This window comes from Labeo rohita, chromosome 21, assembly GCF_022985175.1.
Source record: "Labeo rohita strain BAU-BD-2019 chromosome 21, IGBB_LRoh.1.0, whole genome shotgun sequence".
In the NCBI taxonomy this organism is placed as follows: domain Eukaryota; kingdom Metazoa; phylum Chordata; class Actinopteri; order Cypriniformes; family Cyprinidae; genus Labeo; species Labeo rohita.
Window position 1 is genome coordinate 17,226,697 of NC_066889.1, and position 14,089 is coordinate 17,240,785.

Below are 14,089 nucleotides of genomic sequence, written 5' to 3' on the forward strand. Positions count from 1 at the left end.
TTTTTTTATCATATAATTTAATTATAATTAGCACTTTCTACCTTATTTATATGTTGCAAAATAATGTGAATAGTGCCCACACCCGCCACCCCTTTGATTCCAGTCTAAAGTAGCACGGTTATATTTGTAGCCATGGCCAAAAATACAATGTATGGGTCAAAATGATCAATATTTCTTTTATGCCAAAAATCATTAGAATATTAAGTAAAGATCATGTTCCATGAAGATATTTTGTAGATTTCCTACCGTAAATTCATGTTGACTAAACTTAAAAATTTAAGGCAGCACGAACACTTACTTTTTTTTTTTTTTTTTACAGTGCATCAATGGAAAGCATATTTATTCAGCTTTCAGATGATGTATAAATCTTAATTTTTAAAATGAGTTTAAAACATTCATATTTTTCTAACACACATATTGTATTGCTTTAGAATTAATCAATGTTTTGTGTGGTTTTTGAGACAACAATCCTGTGAAATACACATGCGCTTTACTTTTGGGTTGCAGAAGTACACTTTTTCTCAGTGTAACATAAAAGAACATATTTTGAACAGTGTTGGTAACCAAACAGTTTCGGTTCCCATTGACTTCTCTGCATTGACAAAAAATACAGTGGAAGTCAATGGGAACTGAAACTATTTGGTTAGCAACATTCATCAAAATATCATCTTTTGTATTCCACGGGGGAAAAATGCATAAAGGTTTGGAACAAAATTAGGTCAAGCCAAGTCAAGTCACATTTATTTATATAGCGCTTTTAACAATACAGATTGTGACAAAGCAGCTTTACAGTATTAAATAGGAAATAGTGTGTCAATAATGCAAAAGGACAACAGTTACCACTCAATTTTCAGTTAAAAGCAGTTCATCATTGAATTAAGTGATGTCATCGTCCAGCTCAGTTCAGTTCAAATAGTATACGGTATCGCTGGAAATTAAGTGTCCCCAACTAGAAAGCCAGAGGCGACAGCGACAAGGAAACAAAACTCCATCAGTGACAGAAATGGGGAAAAAAAAGCCTTGGGAGAAACCAGCTCAATCGGGGTGAGTAAATGATCACAGAATTTTATATCCCTAAACAATTTCAGGGTGTTTTAGCGTCAGTATGACAATATAAAATCTAATACATTCAATTTTTTTTTTTTTTTTTCACATTTAACTAAATAAACATTAAGTTATAATGATATCAGAATGCTAAACTTATTGGTGTTCAAACATTGAATCACAGACTGCCCTTGTTTTAATTCTGTTTTTCCAAGATGATGTTAATGACGGTGATGATGAGAATAATACATTTGACTGGTGAAAAGATTAATTCATTCATTCATTCATTGCATTACTACAGAATTCTGTATAGAAATACTATCTGTGAAGAGTAGATCTCATATACAGGAAATATTACAAAGGCTGTTATAGTTTTAATTCATTTCTACATTTAATAAATGTATTCAATAATGTATTTTTACAGTTTGTACATATATCACACAAGAAATATGCTTGTTAAGAACACACTCTTTCTGACTGTTTGTCACAACTCATTTCTAAATCCATTTAAATTCTTTTTTTCTTTTCTTCTTGTATCAGTTTTACGTAAGTTGTGGACCTTTTTTGAACAATATTCTCTTGATGCACATGACACGCATAAAGTGAAAACTCTTGAGCGCACTGCTCTTATATTTAACCCATAGATTAGAGGATTGAACACAGGTGGGACTATCACCAGTTCTAGAGCCAAAAAATTACGCAAACTCTCTGGAATGTCATTTGAACCATATCTACTATACATGATATCAAATAAATAAGCAGAAGTGAAATTCACCAGTGATAATATATGTGGTAAACATGTTTGCCAAAATTTCCTTCTGTTTTCTAAAGATGATTTACATGCAGAGATCAGTTTAAAGTAGGACACTATTATAAAAACTATAAAGCTAACAAATATGACAGTCATGGCATATCCAAAGACATTATTAACAAAACTTGAAACACAAGACAGTTTTACAATTGACCAGTTGTCACAGTATAATTTGTCAATGTGATATTTACAAATAGGCCTCAAGTTTGATAACAAGGCTGTTGTAACACAAAAGCAGGTGGGGACAATCCATGAGAACAGAATTAATTTCACACAGGTGTTTTTAGTTAATTTGGAATGATAGTCTAAAGGTTTACATATGGCTACATATCTATCATAAGCCATTACTGTTAATATGGTGATCTCAGAAATTAAAGAGCTGTAGATAACATAGGCTTGCAGAGCACACATATGAAGGGAGATCACATATGAATCCAATATTAAATCTGACAAAATTTTAGGGTAGAATCCTGAGGCTCCATAAACCCCATTTATACACATATGACACAAGAATATGTACATTGGTTCATGAAGAGCTTTCTCCATGATAATGACCATAACAAGACAAATATTAAATGACAAGATAAGCACATATAACAAAAGAAAAAAAATAAAATATACATGCCTATATGATATAGTTTCTTTTGGCACCATAAGAGTCAATATCACAGGATATGACACATTGTCCATCATGGTATTCATAGTACAGCCCTTCAAAATCACATGAAACAAACAAGTGTAATGCAGCACAACCTAACATAAGACATTATTAGTCAAAAGTCAGTAAAACACATAACTAAAGCAGACATTTCATTTAGCTTCAATTATTGCACAAGAATAATTTCCTGCAGAAGTATTACCTAAAGAAATTAAAGTAGCCACAGTTGGAAAAAAGGAAAACATACAGTATCCACAAATGGGTGTGCCACAAATGAAAGTGGTGAGGGCTTGCTTAGTTTTATATTTTTAGATTTGTCTTTAGGGAAATATACAAGATATTCTACAATTTCTTGGGATTAAATATGCACTTACGCACAACATGTTTTCCCTTGGACAATGATCTGAACTACCATTAAAAATTGTTATTTTTTTCTCTGCAACAGATTTGTGTTGGGACATTCACAACCAGCACAACCTACATTCATTTTTCGGTCTTTCTTCCCTCAGCGCTTTTAGCGGTATACATATTTTTCAAAGTTTGCTGTGTGTTACCCTGTTTAGATTACATTAGTACAGATTTCAAACATAGAACATAAGGACATGAAGAAAGCTAAATAGCAATGATTTGAGCCCATTACAAACATTTAGTTTGATTTGTTAAGATAAATAAGATCAAATTTACTAAAAATACCTGTGCAAACAGCCCCATATATCCACCATATTTTTTAATGTGGAAGCCTATGGGTGAGATGTTCAGTTTATTAGCAACTAGGAAATAACAAGAAGAATACGTGCAGTAAACTGTAAAACTGTTTGCACTACAAACCGTCCTCATAATTAAGGTGATACATTAAAATAATATTGTAAGACATACCAATTTGCAATATCAAGCAGCACAACTAACTATTATGTACAGCTAAAAATAGCTGGATACAGATGAGACTGTGTCACGGTCGTGTGTAAGTAAGGTGCAATATGAAGGCGAAATACAAGACAAGTCTTTAATATAATCAACAATAGGTAAATCCAGACATGAAGGGCAGGAAAACACACACACATACATAACCTTGAGATCGGACAACAAACACTGAACTGAATACACTGAACTGTCATCATTTACTGCCCCTCATGTAGTTTTTTCTCAGTGTAACATAAAAGAACATATTCTGAACAGTGTTGGTAACCAAACAGTTTTGGTTCCCATTGATTTCCTTGCGTAGACAAAAAATACGGTGGAAGTCAATGGAAACTTAAACTATTTGGTTAGCAACATTCATCAAAATATCATCTTTTGTGTTCCACAGGGGGAAAAAATGCATACAGGTTTGAAACAAAATTAGGTCAAGCCAAGCCATAGCACTTTTAACAATACAGATTGTGACAAAGCAGCTTTATGGTATTAAATAGAAAATAGTGTGTCAACAATGCAAAAGGACAACAGTTACCACTCAATTTTCAGTTAAAAGCAGTTCATCATTGAATTAAGTGATGTCATCGTCCAGCTCAGTTCAGTTCAAATAGTATACGGTATCGCTGGAAATTAAGTGTCCCCAACTAGAAAGCCAGAGGCGACAGCGACAAGGAAACAAAACTCCATCAGTGACAGAAATGGAGAAAAAAAAGTTTTGGGAGAAACCAGCTCAGTCGGGGTGAGTAAATGATGACAGAATTTTATGTCCCAAAACAATTTCAGGGTGTTTCAGGGTCAGTATGAGTTTGACAATACAAAATCTAATATATTCAACATTTTTTCACATTTTTTATAAACATTAAGTTAGAATGACATCAGAATGCTAAACTTATTGGTATTCAAACATTGAATCACAAACTGTCTTTGTTTCAGTTCTGTTTTTCCAAGATGATGTTAATGATGGTGATAATGACAATAATACATTTGACTGGTGAAAAGATTAATTAATTCATTCATTCATTCATTTATTGGATAACTACAGAATTCTGTATAGAAATACTATCTGTGAAGGGTAGACCTCATGTACAATAAAGATTAAAAAGGGTGTTAGAGTTGTAATTCATTTCTACATTTAATAAATGTATTCAATAATGTATTTTTACAGTGTCACATTTCTAAATCTATCTAAAGTCTTTTTATCTTTTCTTCTTGTATCAGTTTTAGATAAGTTGTGGACCTTTTTTGAAAAATAGTCTCTTGATGCACATGACACGCATAAAGTGAAAACTCTTGAGCGCACTGCTCTTATATTTAACCCATAGATCAGAGGATTAAACACAGGTGGGACTATCAGTAGTTCTAGAGCCAAAAAATTACGCAAACTCTCTGAAATGTCATTTGAACCATATCTACTATACATGATGTCAAATAAATAAGCAGAAGTGAAATTCACCAGTGATAATATATGTGGTAAACATGTTTGCCAGAATTTCCTTCTGTTTTCTAAAGATGCTTTACATGCAGAGATCAGTTTAAAGTAGGACACTATTATAAAAACTATAAAGCTAACAAATGTGACAGTCATGGCATATCCAAAGACATTGTTAACAAAGGTTGACAGACAAGACAGTTTTACAATTGACCAGTTGTCACAATATAATTTGTCAATGTGATATTTGCAAATAGGCCTCAAGTTTGATAACAAGGCTGCTGTAACACCAAAGCTGTTGGGGACAATCCATGAGAACAGAATTAATTTCACACAGGTGTTTTTAGTTAATTTAGAATGATAATCTAAAGGTTTACATATGGCTACATATCTATCATAAGCCATCACTGTTAATATTGTGATCTCAGAAACTAAAGAGCTGTAGATAACATAGGTTTGCAGAGCACACATATGAAGGGAGATCACATATGAATCCAATATTAAATCTGACAAAATTTTAGGGTAGAATCCTGAGGCTCCATAAACCGCATTTATACACATATGACACAAGAATATGTACATTGGTTCATGAAGAGCTTTCTCCATGATAATGACCATAACAAGACAAATATTAAATGACAAGATAAGCACGTATAACACAAGAAAACAAATAAAATATACATGCCTATATGATATAGTTTCTTTTGGCACCATAAGAGTCAATATCACAGGATATGACACATTATCCATCATGGTATTCATAGTACAGTCCCTCAAAATCACATGAAACAAACAAATGTAATGCAGCACAACCTAACATAAAACATTATTAGTCAAAGGTCAGTAAAACACATAACTAAAGCAGATATTTCATTTAGCTTCAATTATTGCACAAAAATAATTTCCTGCAGAAGTGTTACCTAAAGAAAATAAAGTAGCCACAGTTGGAAAAAAGGAAAATAAACATATGGTATCCACAAATGGGTGTGCCACAAATGAAAGTGGTGAGGGCTTGCTTAGTTTTATATTTAAAGATTTGTCTTTAGGGAAATATACGAGATATTCTACAATTTCTTGGGATTAAATATGCACTTACGCACAACATGTTTCCCCTTGGACAATGATCTGAACTACCATTAAAAATTGTTATTTTTTTCTCTGCAACAGATTTGTGGTGGGACATTCACAACCAGCACAACATCTATTCATTTTTCGGTCTTTCTTCCCACAGCACTTTTAGCGGTATACATATTTTTCAAAGTTTGCTGTGTGTTACCCTGTTTAGATTACATTAGTACAGATTTCAAACATAGAAAATAAGGACATAAAGAAAGCTAAATAGCAATGATTTGAGCCCATTACAAACATTTAGTTTGATTTGTAAAGATAAATAAGATCAAATTTACTAAAAATACCTGTGCAAACAGCACCATATATCCACCTTATTCTTTAACGTGGAAACCTATGGGTGAGATGTTCGGTTCATTAGCAACTAGGAAATAACTAGAAGAATACGTGCAGTAAACTGTAAAACTGTTTGCACTACAAACCGCACTCATAATTAAGGTGATACATTAAAATAATATGGTAAGACATACCAATTTGCAATATCAAGCAGCAAAACTAGCTACTGTGTACAGCTAAAAATAGCTGGACACAGATGAGACTGTGTCACGGTGGTGTGTAAGGAAGGCGCAATATGAAGGCGAAATACAACAACAAGTCTTTAATATAATCCACAATAGGTAAATCCAGACATGAAGGTCAGGAAAACAAACACATGTACATAGCCTTGAGATCGGACAACAAACACTGAACTGAATACAACTTATATAAGCAGGTGATTACAATGAACTAATTAGACACCAGTGATACGGGACAACTAATAATGACTAAACGAGGACAGGAAACAGGAACAACCAAATATGGGCAACAGAGGGAGAAACCAACATAATCACTCCAATGGGGTGTAACATTACTCCCCCCTGCCGGAAGGCGAGACCTCGTAGAAAAAAAAAAAAAGAAGGAACACAGGAATAGACACAGGAGGTCTGTACTGGTGGAGGCTTCGGCAGAGGGGGGATACCCAGGAGGAGGATGAGCAACAGAGTCCAGGGCGGATCAGATGGAGGGAACAGCCATGGAGGAGACAGAAAGGTCCAGGGCGGATCAGACGGAGGGAGGAGCCATGCAGGAGACAGAAGGGACCAGGAGCAGGAGGAGCCAGGTGAGACCCAGGCCACAGCCATAATGGTGGCCCATGGTGGAGCCAACGGAGGGAGGAGCCATGGTGGAGGAAGGGCTGATGAGTCCAGGGGGCTGACTGACGGTGGCGGAGCAGGTGGTGGTGGAGCCCAAGGCGGAGACAGAAAGCCGATGAGCCAGGACGACCCAGAGGATCCAGAGGGCCAAGGTGGAGCCCAAGGCTCTGGCGACCGAGGCGGAGATCCGGAGGTCCACGGTGGAGTTGGAACGACAGAGGACTGAGGGACAGAAGGGACCCGGAGCAGGAGGAGCCAGATGAGACCCAGGCCACAGCCATGATGGTGGCCCACTGTGGAGTCAACGGAGGGAGGAGCCATGGTGGAGGAAGGGCTGACGAGTCCAGGGGGCTGACCAACGGTGGCAGAGCAGGTGATGGTGGATCCCAAGGCGGAGACAGAAAGCCGATGAGCCAGGACGACCCAGAGGATCCAGAGGGCCAAGGCGGAGCCCAAGGCTCTGGCGACTGAGGCGGAGATCCGGAGGTCTATGGCGGAGCCGGAGTGACAGAGGCCTGAGGCGGAGCTGGAGGGAGGGAGGAGCCCAACGGAGCCCAATGGAGCCCAACGGAGCCAGTGGGACAGAGCAACGTGGCGCAGCTGGAAGAGCGGAGTCCTGAGGTGATGGCGGGACGACGACAGAGGCTGGAGGCGGAGACGGGGGATCCTCCAGCCACGACGCCGATGGGGATTGGCAGACCCGCGGCACGCCCACCACACAGATGGTGGGCTGAGGGTGAACAGAGGGGCTGCCAGAGGACAGCGGTGGTGGGACTGAGGCAGCAGGGATGATAGATGGAAATAACAGAGGGAGGGTGGGTGGGAAATCCAGGCAGGCATATAGTTCAGAGGATGGTGGAAGAAGAGGGGACATGTCTTCATATACATCTCCATAGAAATTGATCAAGTCTTGTTCCAAATATAGTGGTCCCAGATCCAGTCTCAGTTCACCCTCAACGGCAGTGCAGTGGGCGGTGCTTTCCTGGGTAGTGTGTGTGGTTTGAGAGATGCATGAAGTCCTTGGTGTGGTCCTCGAGAGAGTGTTACCCTTTGCTCCAGCAGGAGAACAAGGACGGCCGGGTCATTCATAATGAAGGAGAATAAAAACCGACCAAAACAGAAAACAAAAACGTGGGGGAAGCGCCGCTATACTGCTTTTTTGTCTTCTTCTGTCACGGTCGTGTGTAAGGAAGGCGCAATACAGAGGCGAAATACAACGACAAGTCTTTAATATAATCCACAATAGGTAAATTCAGACATCAAGGACAGGAAAACACACACGTACATAACCTTGAGATCAGACAACAAACATATAGGCAGGTGATCAACAATGAACCAATTAGACACAGGTGATACAGGGCAACTAATAATGACTAATTGAGGACAGGAAACAGGAACAACCAAATATGGGCAACAGAGGGAGAAACCAACACAAACAGTCCAATGGGGTGTGACAGACTGGAAGCCAGACTTATAAAATTTACAAATGGCCGCACACACTAGGCACATTTCCATTACAGATTTGTACAAAACTTTGGCGATATTATATAAATGTCGATAAAAAAGTCTTGCGAAATGACGTTTCCATTAACCAATGTTATGCGACTACAATGTAATTTGTTCCTCTCGCGATAAGTAATGGCAATGGATTTTGGTGGGATTTGGATGGATTTTTGGCTTTATTTAATTGAAAGAGGCATATGCGTGTGTCTTTACAGAAGCAGCGCGGAGAGCCACTACAGAAACTTGTGCAGAGCTGCTGGTATTATCAGGGAAAGCCCCTTATACTTGAGAACGGCTACATATGAAGTGTTTCTTAGAGTTTATAGTACATTGAAGTATGATCATATGACTTTTTACATATGCCATTTGACCTGTAAATGCAAAAAAGCCATTTCCATTGCAGTTTTGCGAAATATTCCTTTTTTGAATTGCCTGAAAAACCACCTCGTAAATAAAAACGTTTTTGCGATATATGGGAGTTTTTGCGAATTTGACGCGTTTCCATTAGGCGTATTTTCAGTTCGAAATTTAAATTTGCGCATCTTGAAGGGTAATGGAAACGCAGCTAGTGTTATGTGAAGAAAAAGGTGGATAACAGGATGAGAATAGGCACACCGATATTTAAGGGATTCTATTATAATTTTACCAAATGAAACCATGCTGCTCACTTACAGCTCTCATTAAATATTCTTTAATTTCATTTATTTTTGTTCAAATGCTCATATGACAGTTGGCTGGAAGCAATGGTTTATAGTTTGAAAAGTTTAAAACATTAATATTTTTACTATCCTACTGTCCTATATGTGCTTGAGTCCACTCAAAAATAAAATTCTGTCATCATTTACTCCCTATCATGTCATTGCAAACTTGAGTTGTTGTTGTTGTTTTCTTAGTGGGACATAAAAGAAAACATTGGTATCCAAACAGTTTTGGTTCCCAATGGAAGCCAATGAGAACTGAAACTATATGGTTAGCAACATTCATCAAAGTATCTTCTTTTGTGTACCACAGGAAAAAAAATGCATACAGGTTTGGAACAAAATTAGGTGTGTAAATGATGACACATTTTCCCTTTAAAAGAAAACAACTTTATGTCCCAAATCAATTTCAGGGTCTTTCAGGGTCAGTATGAGTATGAGAACACAAAACCTAATATATGCAACATATTTTTTCAGATATTTTTATAAATTGTGAAGAGTAGACCTTGTGTACAATAAAGATTACATTTACAAAAGCTTTTAGTGTTTTAATTCATTTGTACATCATAAATGATTTAATAATGCATTTTTACATTTGTACATACATCGCACCAGACATTTGCTTGTTAAGAGCACACTTTTTCTGACTGTTTGTCACAATTAATTTCTAAATCCATCTAAATTCTTTTTTTCTTTTCTTCTTGCATCAGTTTTAAATAAGTTGTGGACCTTTTTTGAAAAATATTCTCTTGATGCACATGACACGCATAAAGTGAAAACTCTTGAGCGCACTGCTCTTATATTTAACCCATAGATCAGAGGATTGAACACAGGTGGGACTATCACCAGTTCTAGAGCCAGAAAATTACGCAAACTCTCTGGAATGTCATTTGAACCATATCTACTATACATGATGTCAAATAAATAAGCAGAAGTGAAATTCACCAGTGATAATATATGTGGTAAACATGTTTGCCAGAATTTCCTTCTGTTTTCTAAAGATGCTTTACATGCAGAGATCAGTTTAAAGTAGGACACTATGATAAAAACTATAAAGCCAGCAAATGTGACAGTCATGGCATATCCAAAGACATTGTTAACAAAACTTGAAACACAAGACAGTTTTACAATTGACCAGTTGTCACAATATAATTTGTCAATGTGATATTTGCAAATAGGCCTAAAGTTTGATAACAAGACTGCTGTAACACAAAAGCAGGTGGGGACAATCCATGAGAACAGAATTAATTTCACACAGGTGTTTTTAGTTAATTTAGAATGATAGTCTAAAGGTTTACATATGGCTACATATCTATCATAAGCCATCACTGTTAATATTGTGATCTCAGAAACCAAAGAGCTGTAGATAACATAGGTTTGCAGAGTACACATATGAAAGGAGATCACATATGAATCCAATATTAAATCTGACAAAATTTTAGGGTAGAATCCTGAGGCTCCATAAACCCCATTTATACACATATGACACAAGAATATGTACATTGGTTCATGAAGAGCTTTTTCCATGATAATGACCATAACAAGACGAATATTAAATGACAAGATAAGCACATATAATGCAAGAAAGCAAATAAAATATACATGCCTATATGATATAGTTTCTTTTGGCACCATAAGAGTCAATATCACAGGATATGACACATTATCCATCGTCGTATTCATAGTCCAGTCCTTCAAAATCACATGAAACAAAGGTATTAGTCAAAGGTCAGTAAAACATAACTGAAGCAGACATTTCATTTAGCTTTAATTATTGCTGCCAGAGTAATTTCCTTCAGAAGAGTTACCTAAAGAAAATAAAGTAGCCACAGTTAGAAAAAAGGAAAACAAACATACAGTCTCCACAAATGGGTGTGCCACAAATGAAAGTGGTGAGGGCTTGCTTAGTTTTATATTTATAGATTTGTCTTTAGGGAAATATAAGAGATATTCTAAAATTTCAAATTAAATATTTACCTCCGGACAGCACGTTTCCCCTTGGACAATGATCTGAACCACCATTAAAAATTGTTATTTTTTTCTCTGCAACAGATTTGTGGTGGGACATTCACAACCTACATTCCTTTTTCTGTCTTTCTTCCCACAGCACATATTTTTCAAAGTTTGCTGTGTGTTACCCTGTTTAGATTACATTAGTACAGATTTCAAACATAGAACATAAGGACATAATGATGATTTGAGCCCATGAGCTAAGACCAAACAACATGCCTAAAAGCGCTTGTAAATAAGAGGACATGGCAACACTGCAAGACAGTGCTCTCTAAAGCAGCCTCCCGAGCATAAACAAAACACAGCACAGTGGTAGTTTAGTTCAAATTGATGGACAAAAATAGTTTTTATCCAAAAAATGGCAGATACCAATTGGCTGAATTCTTATTCACTCTCGCAAGATGCCAAAATGTTGCTATGGTTACAAATGCGGGAGTGACTGCTGTTTCATACACGCATGGAATGATAATTTAAAGGACTTTTAAATGTCAGTGCGGTTGTCACTCCTGAAACTTGCAGTGTTAAGTGGCCAAAATAATCCTAGAGACTTCTCTTTCTCAAATATTTTTTTAGTCATATTTTTGCTCTTTAATGAGGATACATATATTAGAATAATACACATACATCACAATTTTGTAATTGCATTATGTCACAATTTATATATGAAGAGCTAAGATGCAAAAGCCATCTCAGTCAAAAATGAGATAATGATACTGAGTGAATGCTCCTGTCACATAGTAGTATACGTCCATCAAATACTTTTACTTCAAACTCGCTCAATTCCAGCCTCAGCCCAATTTAGAAGTACCAGTACTTGCATGGAAACATATACAAAGTAGCCAGAAAAAAATGCTAATTTCAAAGAAATACGTCAGATGGATTTAGAGGCTTTTGCATCTGAACTCTTCATATATATGTGTGTGTGTGTGTGTGTGTGTATATATATATATATACACAAACATTTAAATTATCATGACTGCTGTTTTAAAATACAGGAAATAATTACATTTTACATCCTTTTGGTGCAATCAGTTTAATATAGGACAATATGATAATAACTACAAAGTTAAAAATATAACAGCAACAATATATGCCGTATGCTGTTGCCTTAGAATTATAAGGTTCTATCTGCATTCTGATCACGTTTGAGATATTGAGCTTTGAAGTTTTTGCTTTCCATAAACTTCTGTAGACAGAACCATTTTTGTTTTCTAAAAAAGGCCCAAAATGTACACAGCTTACAAAAGAAACATCACATAATGTAAATAAGTTGACACTCAATAAGAATATGTGAATAACACAATTTTGACAAAAATGTCAGATAGAACCTTATAATTCTAAGGTGATGATATTAATATACATTATTAACAAAAGATGATGCACAAGAAAGTTTTACAACTGACCAGTTGTCACAATATAATTTAGATATGCAATAAGCACAAAATGGTCTCAAATTTGATAACAGGGTCCCAATACTTAATAAAATATTATTTATTTAGATGTACAGTGTTCCAACATTGCACAGCTTGAAGAACTGATTTAAATGCACTTGACAACACACTTTGGCTGCGTGTTCATTAGATTCACAACAGATTTTTTTTTTATTTTTTTTTTTACATCATACCATAAATATGCTTGTTAAAACCACACTCTTTCTCACATTATCACAATTTATTGCTAAAGCCAAACTAGCATTTTGCATATAATACTTTAGTACATAATTAAGTTTTAATTTTTTTTAAAAACATTTACTCTTGCTGCAACACATGAAGTGAAAACTCTGGTGCGCACTGCTCTAATATTTAACCCATAGATCAGAGGATTGAACACAGGTGGGACAATCACCAGTTCTAGAGCCAAAAAATTACGGAGACTCTCTGGAATGTCATTTGAACCATATCTGCTATACATGATATCAAAAAGAAAAGCAATAGTGAAATTGATCAGAGATAATATGTGTGGGAGACATGTTTGCCAGAATTTCCTTCTGTTTTCTAAAGATGCTTTACATGCAGAGATCAGTTTAAAGTAAGATACAATGATAAGAATTATAAAGCTTGAAAATATAACAGTATTAGCATATCCAAAGACATTATTAACAAAGGTTGATAGACAAGACAGTTTTACAATTGACCAGTTGTCACAATATAATTTGTCAATGTGATATTTACAAAAGGGTCTTAACTTTGAAAAGAGGAGTGGTGTAGCTGTCAAGGAGTTTGGAACAATCCATGAGAACAGAATTAATTTCACACAGTTGTTTGTAGTTAATTTGGAATGATAGTCTAAAGGTTTACATATGGCTACAAATCTATCATAAGCCATCACTGTTAATATAGTGATCTCAGACATTAAAGAGCTGTAGATAACATAGGTTTGCAGAGCACACATATGAAAGGAGATCACATATGAATCCAATATTAAATCTGACAAAATTTTAGGGTAGAATCCTGAGGCTCCGTAAACCCCATTTATACACATATGACACAAGAATATGTACATTGGTTCGTGAAGAACTTTCTCCATGATAATGACCATAACAAGACGAATATTAAATGACAAGATAAGCACATATAATGCAAGAAAGCAAATAAAATATACATGCCTATATGATATAGTTTCTTTTGGCACCATAAGAGTCAATATCACAGGATATGACACATTATCCATCATGGTATTCATAGTACAGTCCTTCAAAATCACATGAAACAAAGGCATTAGTCAAAGGTCAGTAAAACACATAACTGAAGCAGACATTTCATT

At 36.0% G+C, this 14,089-nt stretch overlaps 4 protein-coding genes across 4 annotated transcripts; all 4 read right to left on the minus strand.

Annotated features, from left to right (window-relative positions):
- Window positions 1-1,528: 1,528 nt before the first annotated feature.
- Window positions 1,529-2,545, minus strand: LOC127152846 (olfactory receptor 1509-like). Its single transcript, XM_051093703.1, has one exon. It carries the CDS (start codon window positions 2,543-2,545, stop codon window positions 1,529-1,531), a length of 1,017 nt encoding a protein of 338 aa, XP_050949660.1.
- A 1,932-nt stretch (window positions 2,546-4,477) lies between these two features.
- On the minus strand, window positions 4,478-5,604 carry LOC127152295 (olfactory receptor 1509-like). The gene has a single exon (XM_051092878.1). The coding sequence runs from the start codon at window positions 5,602-5,604 to the stop codon at window positions 4,585-4,587; it is 1,020 nt and encodes a 339-aa protein (XP_050948835.1). The 3' UTR covers window positions 4,478-4,584.
- A 1,999-nt stretch (window positions 5,605-7,603) lies between these two features.
- On the minus strand, window positions 7,604-10,987 carry LOC127152847 (olfactory receptor 1509-like). Its single transcript, XM_051093704.1, has 2 exons — window positions 10,075-10,987; window positions 7,604-7,845 (listed from the first exon to the last, which is right to left on the minus strand). The coding sequence occupies exons 1-2, from the start codon at window positions 10,985-10,987 to the stop codon at window positions 7,604-7,606; spliced, it is 1,155 nt and encodes a 384-aa protein (XP_050949661.1).
- Window positions 10,988-13,054: 2,067 nt separating this feature from the next.
- Window positions 13,055-13,996, minus strand: LOC127152848 (olfactory receptor 52E8-like). The gene has a single exon (XM_051093705.1). It carries the CDS (start codon window positions 13,994-13,996, stop codon window positions 13,055-13,057), a length of 942 nt encoding a protein of 313 aa, XP_050949662.1.
- Between the last annotated feature and the right edge of the window lie 93 nt (window positions 13,997-14,089).

Coding starts and splice junctions, on each gene's coding strand:
- LOC127152295 (XM_051092878.1), bottom strand. CDS start 5,604: ATGGATAATGTGTCATATCCTGTGATATTGACTCTTATGGTGCCAAAA.
- LOC127152848 (XM_051093705.1), bottom strand. CDS start 13,996: ATGGATAATGTGTCATATCCTGTGATATTGACTCTTATGGTGCCAAAA.
- LOC127152847 (XM_051093704.1), bottom strand. CDS start 10,987: ATGGATAATGTGTCATATCCTGTGATATTGACTCTTATGGTGCCAAAA. Junction 7,846..10,074: donor TTTCACTTTATGCGTGTCAT/GTGCATCAAGAG, acceptor GTTCACCCTCAG/CCCACCATCTGTGTGGTGGG.
- LOC127152846 (XM_051093703.1), bottom strand. CDS start 2,545: ATGGACAATGTGTCATATCCTGTGATATTGACTCTTATGGTGCCAAAA.